Source organism: Columba livia, chromosome 25 (assembly GCF_036013475.1).
Source record: "Columba livia isolate bColLiv1 breed racing homer chromosome 25, bColLiv1.pat.W.v2, whole genome shotgun sequence".
In the NCBI taxonomy this organism is placed as follows: domain Eukaryota; kingdom Metazoa; phylum Chordata; class Aves; order Columbiformes; family Columbidae; genus Columba; species Columba livia.
This window is the reverse complement of record NC_088626.1, coordinates 5745390-5757548: the sequence shown is the minus strand read 5'-3', so window position 1 is coordinate 5757548 and position 12159 is coordinate 5745390. Positions and strand designations below refer to the sequence as shown.

At 53.0% G+C, this 12159-nt stretch overlaps 1 protein-coding gene across 4 annotated transcripts; it reads left to right on the top strand.

The window, feature by feature from the left end:
* The first annotated feature begins 2704 nt into the window (after positions 1–2704).
* On the top strand, positions 2705–11532 carry LOC135576315 (uncharacterized). Of its 4 annotated transcripts, none has more exons than XM_065040713.1 (6): positions 2705–3067; positions 5733–6378; positions 7511–7682; positions 8397–8474; positions 8611–8906; positions 9480–11532. In XM_065040713.1, exons 3-6 carry the CDS (start codon positions 7564–7566, stop codon positions 9833–9835), a joined length of 849 nt encoding a protein of 282 aa, XP_064896785.1. In that variant the 5' UTR covers positions 2705–3067; positions 5733–6378; positions 7511–7563; the 3' UTR covers positions 9836–11532. The 4 variants fall into 4 exon arrangements, with proteins under 4 accessions (XP_064896785.1, XP_064896787.1, XP_064896786.1 ...); XM_065040715.1 differs by having other exon boundaries at positions 2707–3067; positions 7511–7634; XM_065040714.1 differs by having other exon boundaries at positions 2713–3067; positions 5850–6378.
* Positions 11533–12159: the final 627 nt, after the last annotated feature.

The window sequence follows — 12159 nt, the reverse complement described above, 5'->3', positions numbered from 1 at the left end:
AGAATGACAAGGTTGTGTGATTTTTAATATCGTCTTTGCTTCATGGTACTTAGGGAGCTGAATTTGCTGAAATCTGAAGCTGTAAAATTCTGCTGGTATTCACCAAAACAGCTCCAGACTGCACTGAGCACCTGTGTGATCAGGTCTGGTTCACACTTTGCTGTGAAGAAAGGAGTCAACTGGGGAGTAAATAAATTACTTCAAGGCCAAGGCAAAGACATCACAAACATCTGCACAACGGGGCCTGTTCTGCTCTTTGCTGGGAAGAAAAGGATTTATTTGCACTGAACAGAACCTTCAAGGTGATGGACTAGAAGCAATATTGGCAGTTTAACAAACCAAAGGCCCGTTCAAGGTCAGTGAATCATCCAACAAGGAGCAAGAAGAGCCCAGACTGAAATTTCACTGTTGGACAGAGTCATGGTGTGAATGGGCTGGAAAGATCTAAAAGTTGCTGGTTTCTGTGCTCAGCAACAGCCATGAGAAGAAGCAGAGCTGTCAGGAGGGAAGCTCGAGAAACAGGAAACTCCCGAGGAAGCTCCGCAGGGAAGAGGAAGCATCCGAGAGGTGTGGACGTAAGGGAGGAAAGAAAGACGAATTCAGAAATAGGGCTGGTTTTAGGAAAGCCAGAGCTCTTGTCCAGTTGACACCTGCACAGCAGGATGAGCTGTCGCGGCTTCAGGAGCAGCTCCAGAAACGAAGAGAAGCTGCAGCGGTGTGAGGTGTTTGTGTCCCTCTGGCTGCCGTTTTGAGCCCTGAGGTGATTCTGGTGCCCCAGGGGCCGCCGTGTTGTTTGGAGGCAATTCTGGTGCCCCTGGGGCAACATGGGGCAGTTTCTGGCAGTTGTGGGGTGATGCGTGACAACATATGAGGGGGAATGGGACAGTGACCCCAGCATCTGGGGCTGCCCTTCCCCCCAGTCTCCTTTTATAATGTTGATTTATTGAAATAAAAAAATAAAAGTGACTTTAGGAAAAGTAAGAAGCCCCAATTTTGGGGCAAGATGGGAGGGAACGCTCCACTGTGGGGCCAGGACCAACGTGGGGGTCACAGGCCCCAAGTGAGGGGTGCAGGGTCCAGGTGTGATCACCCCACCCCCCAGTTTTCAGGTGAAACCAGGTGTTTTCAGAGTTCCTTTCCAAAAACAACTTTATTGCCATGACCCAACACCCTTCCTGGACACCTGGGTCCCTCCAATCTGTGGGTCGTGGACTCCTGAGTCCCCCCAGATGTGGGTCCGGGACTTCTGGGTCCCTCCAATGTTGGTCCGGATGCCTGGGTCCCCCCTCAGCCCTGCAGGGCAGCAGCCAGTGCCTCCCGGATGCGCCGTGCAGCCGCCCCCTCCTCTTCATCTTCATCTTCCTCCCCCTCCCCCTCATCCTGCCCCTCCACGTCCCCCTGCCGCTCGCCGTCCCCATCCTCCGCCGCGGGGCTCAGCCAGTGGCGGGGACAGGGCTCCCCACGGGCCTGGCACACGTTGTGCAGCAGCACGCAGGCCACCAGCAGCGTGGGCAGGAACCCCAGGTCCGTGTCGTTGCGCTTTTGCAGGCACCGCCAGCGGCCCCGCAGCCGCCCCACCGCCCCCGCGGCGGCCGCCCGCGCCGCCGCCGCCCCCGCGTTGAACCGCCGCCGCCCCCGCCGCCCCCGCGCCTCCGCCCCGCCGAACGGCCGCAGCAGCCAGGGCAGCAGCGGGTCGCCGGGGCGGCCCAGCAGGTACGCGGGGACTGTCACTGCCCCCAGCTGCGCGGGGGGCGCGGGGCAGAGCCCACCCCGCTGTGCCCGCCGGTACAGCGCCGAGCGCCGGAGGCTGACACCCGGCGGCATCACCTCGACGTCCCAGAAGCAGCCGCGGGCGTCGACGGCGGCCTGCAGCTCCACGGCGTGCCAGCCGCGCCCCGCGCTGTAGCTGGCGGCGTCCTCGGCGGGAGCGCGGATGGGGACGCGCAGCCGCGCCAGCACCCCTGCCAGCTGCGGCAGCGCAAACCCGCCCGCGGCGGCCGGCGGGGCGGCGAAGGCCGGGGCCAGGTTGGCCACGACGGCCTCGCAGACGTCCCGCAGGATCTTGCAGACGGTGGAGCGGGAGACGCCGAACTGCTGCTCCACCGCCCGGTACTCGGTGCAGGCGCCCAAGCGCCAGAGCGTGAGCGCCAGGCGCACCTCGGCCGGCACCGCGCGCCGCATGCACGTGTCGCGCCGCTCGATGGCCGCGCGCAGCCGCCCCGCCAGGAAGTCGAAGGTGGCCGGGCCCAGGCGGAAGTTCTCCCGCCACTCCCCGCGGCTGAACGCCTTGGCCCGCACCGTCTCCCAGAAGGCCGAGCTCCGCGCCTTGCTCCACAGCCGCCGCTCCCGCCCCGGGGCCGCCGCCGGGGCCCGGGCTGCGCCCAAGCGCTCCCTCAGCCACAGCGAAACGAAGAGGCGGCGGCTCCGCGCCTGCGCCCGGCGGTGCCGGGAGCTCCGGAGGCGCCGTGCGGCCTCTCGCAGCCGCCGCCCCCGCTGCAGCCGCAGCAGCGAGAGGCCGCAGAGGGCGACGGCGCCGCGGGAAAGCGCGGCCGCCGCCGCCGCGGCCATCTTGGGGCTGGGAGGGGGGTGGCTGCACTGCGCAGGCGCGGAGCCGTGGCTGCATACACTGCGCGTGCGCGGCGTGTGTGGGTTGGGGGGGATTCCCGCCCTAAGGGGCACAGCCAATGGGCATCAGAGGCCGCCTCCAGGCCAATCGCGGCTCGGGACGGGTCCTGACGGACGGTGACACGCCGGCTGTGCGGCCAATGGCGGTGCCGGGGGAGTGGCTACGCAGCCGGCCCCGGGAGCAGCAGCCCGGCCATGGCGGTTCGTTCCGCCGCTGCTGCCGGAGCGCCGCTGCCACGGGCGGTTCCTGCGGCTGCAGCGGCTGCGCGGGGCGGGGCGGGGGCCCGGGGGTGCGGCCCCGCCGGCCGGTGCCGGGCGGTCGCCGTGTTGCCCTCGGGCAGCAGGGGGGGTGCGTCCCGTTGATCCCCCCCGCGCAGTTCCGCGGTTGAGAATCCTCCTCAGCAACGCGCCGGGACCGCGATCGCCGCCGGTTCCGTCCCGGGTGAGCGGCGGGGGGGCGGGTTTGGTTGTTCCGGAGGGTTGTGGGGGGCACCCGGCGGGTCTGGGGGTGCAGGGGAGCTGTAGGGGGGTTGGGGTGCAGCCGGCAGGAGGGACCAGGTTTGGGGGCCCTGGGTCTCTTTGCCGGGGGGAGGCGCTGCTGACCGGCCTGCCCCCAGCGAATACTCCTCCAGGGACCCCCCGCACATCCCGATCGCTCCCCGCCCCCCGCGACTCCCCCAAATCCCCCTGAACCCCAGTCCCCCTTTTTTACCCCAAAACAGCCCCAAATGTACCCCCCAATGTCCCCTTGACACACACTCCACCCAACCCCCCCGCACCAAGGTCTCCAGTGTATTAATTAACCGTGTAAAATTAAACATGACGTCTGAATGTTAAATAAAAACCAAAAAATTTTGAAGTTTTATTGAAGTTTTTATTGAATTTTTGTTTCATGGAAGGGAATGTTGTGGTAAATTTACTGGGATTAATGTTTTGCTTTAAAAACTTTTTGTATCTCAAAAGTGACCTAAACAGTTTGATGAAGAACGTTTCAAATTAAATTAATTTCCAATTAAATTTCTTGGGATTAGATGTCCATCAGAGGTAGCGGTGATCTGTAGAGCCTTGGGCTTAAAAACCACTGCATTGGTCCCTCTCCACATTAAAAATCCATAATTAAACAGTTAAATATTTTCTGTAATTAAAAATCCTGTAATCTGCATTCTGTAATTTAAAAATTCTGTGATTAAACAGTTGAATAGCCAATATCACTCTGATCACATGACTAAATCTCTTGATTTAGGCCTCAACTCAGTTTGTTCCCACCAATAATTAATATTTCTGTGCAAAATCCTTTCATTTCCCCCCCGTGCCAGCGGGGGGACCCAGAGGACCCGCCCGGGCTCCCCCAGGTTTGGGGAAGCAGCACTGGGGAGGGGCCACTTTTTCCCCCAGGTACAAATATAGAGGCAATTTGTACAAAAACTCTAAAGTGGGGGGGACGGCAACTTGGGAACCCCCCAAAACACCACGGGGGGGTCCACATCACCCCATGTGCCCCATCACTTTTGGGGTGTCAGAGCCCCCGCACACACATGCAGCTGCCCCTTGGGGGTCCTGGGTGGGTTGTGAGGTCCCTGGGGGGCTGGAGGGGAGAAAGGGGTTATTGGGGGGGACCCTGGGTTTGGGGGGCATCCCAGGGGTTCTTGTGAGTGTCCCTGTGGGGCTGGGGGGGTCTCAGTGGTTTCTGGGATCCCTGGGGGAGTCCCTGAGATCCTGGGGTTTCTCTGGGGGAAAAAAGAATTTGGAGGCTGGGAGGGAACTTTGTGAGAGGAGAAGTGAAACATTCCCTCTGTTTTACAAGGCCGAGCTCAGCCCCAGCTCCTTCTCAGAGGTTCCGTTCAGCAGGGCCTAAAGCAACGAACCAAAAATGGTTTGAAGTTTCTTCCTCATGTCCCGCCTGAATCTCCCCTCCTGTAGCTGAAAACCATCACCCCTTGTGTCCTGGTTTTGTTAAAAACAAGTTTCTCTTTCAGTGAATTTTTCCTGTTAGCTAAAGCCTTCATATTAACTGCATTTTCCTGGAGAACCAGATACATGTTTTGGCAAACCTGGCAATGTAATGCAAACTTATTGATAAGCACGGATGGACATCTCGTGAGAGGGGCGACGAGAAGCAAGTGACCAAGAAACTGACCAACTGTGTATAACATTCCATTCACGTGAATACTTCATATAAAAGTGGGAGATCACGAGGATCTCGGCCCTTTTTCCTTTGCTTTTTCCCTTCTGCTTATGGCCGACATTAGGAGAGGACCTTGCTAGTCGTCCCTGCGAACTGAGGCCAATGACAGACTGAATCCAGCTCCGATTGGCTGCAGAGTCCAGTCCAGGACTTTGGGTGTTGGCTTGTGAACTGAGGCCAATGACAGACTGAATCCAGCTCCAGTTGGCTGCAGAGTCCAGTCCAGGACTTTGGGTGCCTGCCCTGCAGTTGCTGAGACTTTCAAGATTGGTTTTGTATATTTTGTATTATTTTCTCTATTCTTATTAGTAGCATTAGTAAAACATTGTTAATTTTTCCAACTCTCTTCTCTCTGTCCTTCTTTCCCTCCCGATCGCCTGTCCTGAGTGGGAAGGGGGGAGAGGGAGGGGCACAAAGGGGGAAGTGGGGGGGGAGAGGGGGTTAACAATACATCTGCCAGGGTTTTATTGTCACCCCGCAATCTTAACCCTCGACACCTTGTCACGTCGCAACAGGCCCTGCTCAAAAGTCTCAGGATTACGTGGGTCATGTCTTTGCTCAACAGGGGTCTCACTTGTGGCCTCTGCTCTGTTTGAGGGAAGAAGGGAGAAAGAAACAATTTCTTTTTTTCGTTCCAAAACAAATGTTTTAACTGGATGTTGGTGCATCTTGAGATGGGCCCTTGAGTCCTCTGCAACTTCTAAATCTTTCCAAAGTGACCCTTAAACAGTATTATTCCCTGAAAATAAAAGCTTCCGAACAAATATGAGGCCTTGGTACTTGTTTTAAAAACGTTCTTTAAGCTTCAGTGACTGTTCGCTGCTGCCCTTATCTACAGTCATACTGAATAAAGCGATACAGAAAGCTCGATGTATTCACGAGGTGTTAATGTCGACATCTCGTTATCTGTATTCTCTCCGAGAAAGCAAAAGTAACTCCAAACACTGATGCCGTCCCAGTTCTGGTGCAAGAGGAAGCCATGGAAACCATCTTCATGCGACTCGTTAGCTGACGTCCCTTCCCGGCCGTTTTGCTGCAGGTCACCAGACTATCGACACCTCTGGATTGGTCACGGACCTGATGGGAGCCGTGGGAAAACGGAAAGGGAAGGTTGGATCCCGTGGGAAATGGGGACAAGAATCAAGGACCGCGCTACTGCTGATCCTCTTCGTCACTCGTTGTGAGGAAGGTGCCTGAGGGAGAAGAGAGAACAGCCACCGATGTCCCCCAGCGCAAGGTGGACGACGGTTCCTGGGGCAAAGAGGTGATCCAGGGCATGTGGAAAGGAAAAGATCCCGAAAACATGACAGCCCCAAGATGCCACATCCAGTGTGCAGCTTCCCCCGAGCTTCCTCCCAGCTGTGGTCAGCGGCTTCTCCTTCATTATCAGCCCTTCCTGCCCCACTGATTGCCCAGCTCGTGTCAGATGGCTGGAGAAGGTGGTTCAGAAACACCGGGCAGGACAAGGCCAGCAGGCAGCTCGCTGCTCTCCTGGACAGGCCGCCACGGAGCCCTGAGAAGCCCCTGGGTCGTGTGCCGTGATGGTCACAGCCTCGTGATGCTTCTGGGTGAGTGTCTCATCCTCCCCTTGCTGCTCCTCCCATACAGCTATCTTTTTTCTCATTTCTTCCCCTCTTCTTTTCCTTTCTTTCATAATTTCCCCTTCTTCTGCCTTATACCCCTCTCAAGTCTCTCTTTTGCTGCTGTCATCTCTTCTTTCTTCCTCTCTCCTTTCTGTTTTTTGATCCCCTCTTCCCTCCTGTCTTCATCATCCTCTCTCCATCTCCCTTTCCATTTCCTCCTCTCCTCCATATGTAATTAATATTCATTTAATTAATGTAATTAATATTCATTAATTTATAATAATTGCATAATTACATAACTACATAATTCATGTAATTAATATTCATATTCACATATTCTATATATTCATATAGAATTCTGTATATTTGTAAAATTCATCTATTTCTTGGCTGAGCTGATGGAGTTAGTTCTGTCCTGTCAACTGCAAATCTAAATTCTCAGGACAGGACCAATTGGACTGAAAACTCGTTGCCATGGTGGTCCTGGAGACATGCCCAACATGTGACACAATAAGGTCTCCCTGGAGGCTTCTCTTCTCACAGAACCCCATTCTGGTTTGGGTTGAAGGGATCTCTGGAGGTCATCCAGTCCAACCGCTCTGCTAACACACGGTCACCAGAGCAGATCACACAGGTGGGTCCAGATGGGTTTGGATGTCTCAGAGAAGGAGACTCCACACCCGCTCTGGGCAGCCTGGGCCAGGCTCTGGCACCTCCCAACAAAGAAGTTTCTCCTCATGTTCAGATGGAACCTCCTGTGTTTCAGTCTGTGGCCGTTGCCCCTCACCCTGGCGTTGGGCACCACTGAACAGAGTCTGGTCCATCCTCTGACACCCACCCTGAGATACTGATCCTATTGATCACATCCCTTTCAGCTTCTCTTCTCCAGCTCAACAGCCCCATCTCTCTCAGTCTCTCCTGATTAGAAAGATGCTCCAGACCCCTCAGCATCTTTGTGTCCCTCCACTGGACTCCCTCCAGTAATTCCTTGCCCTTCTTAAACTGGGGAGTCCAGAACTGGACCCAGAACTCCAGATGCGGCTTCACCAGGGCGGAGCAGAGCGGGAGGATTCACCTCTCTCGACCTGCTGCTCACACTCTTCTTAATATCCCCCAGGTACCCTTGGCCTCTTGGCCACAAGGACACATTGGTGACTTGTGGCCAACCTGATGTCAACCAGAACTCCCAAGTCCTTCTCCACAGAGCTGCTTTCCAGTGGGTCCACCCTCAAACTGTACTGGTACTGGACCCCCGTCTGTCCCAGGAGATATTCCATGCCACTAACATGGTGCTTATCAGTAAAAAGGCAGGGAAGGGAGGCTGGAGGGCAGCCATCGCTCAGGGTCTGCTGGATCTCCCTGTGCTTGTGGGAGCCCATGAGTCTTTGCATCACGTGTTCCGTTTTTTTCTCTCTTCCTCTTTCAATTATTTATCTCACTTTTTTTTTATCTTAGCCCATGAGTTTTCTTACTTTTGCTCATCATATTCTTCATTCCCATCCTGCTGAGGGGTGCATGGAGCTGGTCTGCCAGCCAAGGCTGCCCCACCACAGCTCCCCAGCCCCTCACATCTCCAATCCCAGCAACAGCCCACCTCAAGCTGGCCAGAAACCCCAAAGTTTCCTTTCTCCTACAGCCTCATTTCTTTAAGTTTCAACATACCGTTTCCCACTGCCGATATCAATCAATCGCTTGGCAATCAGCAAATCATTTCTGACAGAAGAAATGATCTCATGCAACACGTGTCACATGTAACTGAAAGATAAGTTCAGGTTTCTAGATTTTTTTTTTCCCGGTGTGGCCTCACTGTCTTGTGAAATTGTTTTTAATTTTTCTTCATGATCCATCTTGGCTTTCCGTGCCACGGTGGCACAAAGAGGAACCACGACCTGTGTTAATCTGTGACGTTGTGGGGGGGCTGCCCCCTGGAACGGTGGTCACGAGGGACAGGACTCCATTGGGCAGTGGCCGCGTCAGTGATTTCTTTTCTCTCCCTTTTGCAGCCTCCTTGCACTCGTTGTCTCAACGCCGATCTCTCCTGGCTTTCCTCCAGCTGCTGCCGTTGGCTGTGTCCTCTGTGGGTAAGTGCAGCTCAACCCCTCCCTAGATGCTCTCTAGTTGGCTGGGGTTTCTAAAACACAGGGAAAACAGGTGTCTCACTTCTCCTTATGCAAAGTTTCCTCCCAACCTCCAAATCCTTTTTTTTTTCTTCACCAGACCCCTTTTACCCCCTGCGCTCTCCACAGACCCCAGTTACCATTTCTGTTATGAAGGGGAACATCTCACTTTTCTGTGCATGGCCAAGACGATGAGGAAAATTGGCAGATTTTGGTTCTTCAATCAAACTGGGGAGCAAATCGACCTGCGATCACTGTACCCCCTCCTGACTGCCTGGCTGCAGCTCACAGCTACAAAAGTGTCTGCTGGCGAGTGCTCATACATGTACTTCATGGAGGACTCTGGACAGGAAATCCCTTCCAAGCGGAGCTTTCCTCTCACCGTTGAGGTTCAGGGTAGGCTGGTCTTGTCTTACGACTCAGCTGCAATTGGAGCTGATACCACGTGCCTCCCTGGAGAGCGTCATCTTGGCTGATGGCCTTGTCCTTGGGTCACCAGTGGACACATGGAGCTGCTCTGGCCTCTCACAAGCTTTTGTGCTCCTGGATTGCTCTGCGAAAGCAGGAATTTGTTGGCCTGACGGCTGTGTCAGCTCCAGGAAAACTTCCAGCAGGGTTTGGGGTATATTACTTGCCTTCTTACTTTGGGCATGTGAAAATACTTATTTTCTGCACTTCAGTGAATGGAAAGAAACTGTGGAAGCTACGCTGAGCTCTGAGATCCAGGGGCTGTTTTTTCTCTGCCCTTAGACAGAGACGCAAATGACCCCCACACCCTGTTTTGTCATTCAGGGCTCCCTATTTGCCTCAATAGTAATCAGAAAAAGAGTAAGCTGATTTTCTAGGCTGAGTCATGACACTGGCTTTGTGCACAGGTCCTTGTGTCAATGCGCAGCCAGTTTTTTGTATTCTGTGTTGCATTATGTTGGTTTGTTGTGTAGTTTTTGTTTTTTTTCATTTTTTTTCCAGCTGCTCCCGTGGCCCCAACTTTTTCCCTGGATCCTCAACAGCAGGTTTATAGAAACAGGAACTCCATCAAGCTCCTCTGCTCCATCCCCGTGTCTCTGGATTATGTCAGAGAAGTCCCAAACTACACTGACTTTGGACTTGCCGTCTCCATCCCAGTGTCAAACCTGAAAAACTGCAACTACGATCTCCGGCTGACGGGAGATAACTCACGGGCTCTTACAGTTGTGCCTATTTTGTGTACAAATCTGCTCGTCCCATTGGCTCAGAGAGAAGCCACTTGTGTGGACAAGCACAGGCACGTCACAAGAAGAGCCGGAGGCCACGAATGCAATTGCAAAGAGCAAGTTTTATTTTAGTTACCTCTCTACTGGGGGATCTCCAAAGCCACACCTAAGCTCCCAGGCAGAGGTGACACCAGCGGGGATGCAGGCGCTGATAAGTTTAGCCCTGCTGGAAGATCGTTAGGCCGTCTGCGCTCGCCTGTGTTTAAAGGCTTAGAGCAGATGCAGCCTCTTGCTGTGCTCTGCTCTTTCTCAAAACAAAGCAGGAATCTCAGACATGATAAGGTACCGTAGGGTTTCCCTCAGGCCTGTGTTATCTCACACAGAGGTTCTACTTGTCAAGCACACAAGGTCAGTAGAACAATTAATGTGATGTATGTGCTTTCTTTATACCCCAGCTGCGGGTCACTCGAGCGTGTTTACCTTTCTCCTCCTCGCCCAATCTTCTGCAATTCCCATGCATTCCACCCCCTCGCCCAAGGGACCATCTCTGCTGGGGCCAGAATGACCAGAGGTGTTCACTTGGGCGTGTAAAGTTCAGAACAGAACAATTTACAGAGATACCCAACAAACACATATACATATATAAAGAGAGAAAAGGAACAAATATATGTGTGCAATGATAGGTTGCATCTGGCATCCCGTCTATCTTCTCAAGGAATGAGATGAGTCTTTCGGCCAGGCACTGTCAGTGGATTGCTTCATTTGATGTGTCAGTCCCACAAGTATTTAGGTGTTATCTTCCATTCTGACTAGTTCATTAGCTGTCTTGAAGCAGCACTTGCCTTAAAAAATCAGGGCAGCATCTTCAGCCACTACCTACCCAAGGCTAAAGAACAATGACAAACATTAATGTGAAAAAAACAACCCAAACAAAACCCCTTGGCATAATACATATCTGTAGCAGAGCTATTGCGTTACTAAATGACAGTAAGAGATCTGCAGCTGTTAGTCTTGTGGAGGTGTGTCCTGCATATTATACTTGTAACATAGGGTTACAAGCCATGACGAGAATCTCTGATAAGTGAGGAAAACAGGGGCATCTTCTCCTTCCAGTAATACATACGCTGTTGCTCCAGCTCCTTCAGCTAGTATTACTCCAGGCTTGACAACCTGGTGTGGGGTAATTACCCACACAGACTGGAAAGCCATGGCCTGTGCTTTCTCAGATTGAACTTCAACATGACGTTGGGTCTGCCACACAAATAACACCGTTCCAATGCTGTCTCCTCTAGACAAAGCACAAGTAGTCATTGAAGATACCTGAAATACAAGAACTCGAGAGTCCGATATTAGCAAAGGATGCAACATAAGAGGAGAAGTCAGAGGACACAACCATACACCATTCTCAGGAATTATTATGTGGACTTTCACATCCAGATTAATAGGTCACAGTCCCACTTCGCAATCCATCGGGGTGAATAATTCCATTTCCCCTGTAGTTAGTATTTTGGAAGAAATGCCATCTGGAAGGATTTCAGTCTGCACCATGTTTTGCACTGGGGGTGTTGCGATGCGATCACAGGGTGTTTGATTATGGATATTCCAACTGTTCAGCAAAAAAACTGCTTTAGTCAGATGTGGGCTCCAATGTTGCAAAGTTTTAGTACTGGTTAGTTTCTTCAGTTGTTCCTTCAACATCCCGTTCATCCTTTCAATTAAACCATTGGCCTGGGGATGATATGCAATGTGGAACAACCAGTCTACCCCTAACCCTTGAGCCCAGTCTTGTGCATTACATCCACTAAAGCATGTCCCTTGGTCACTCTGTATTTGATGGGGAGGTCCATAGTGATGGTTGAGTTGTTCTAGCGCCTCAATCGTATTATGCTGATTAGCATGTTTAGTGGGTTTGGCAAATAATCGCCCTGACACTGTATCCGCAGCAGTGAGTACATATTGCCACCCCCTAGATGGGGGTAAGGGGCCCACATAATCAACTTGCCAGGTGTTCAAAGCCCACTGACCACGCTTCATCTGTCCCCACGGCCTACATGGTGCTCTCAGGTGTAACCGGGTACAAGTAGCGCAGTTATGTGCACATGACGTATAAGCATGTAGTGGCACAGGGGTTTGGTTATGAGCAACGTCCCATGCACGTGCAGTAGAAGCTGAGCGATGACCACAAGCAAAATGCGCATTTAAAGCCTGAGCATGTATGTCGGCAGAGCTCATCTCATCTACCTCTCTCTTGTTCTGTGACTCAAGTGAGTCATCTTTTTGATGAGCTGAAGCATGTCTCCAAGGAGATGTCTGTGCATGCTGCCCAATTTGTTGCCATATATCTGCCCCCTATATAGGATATCTCTGTACATGCCAATCGTCCTGGGCCCAGAGGGGCAACCAGATTGTGAGACTTTTATACACTACCCAACTATCAGTATATAAATAATGTGCCC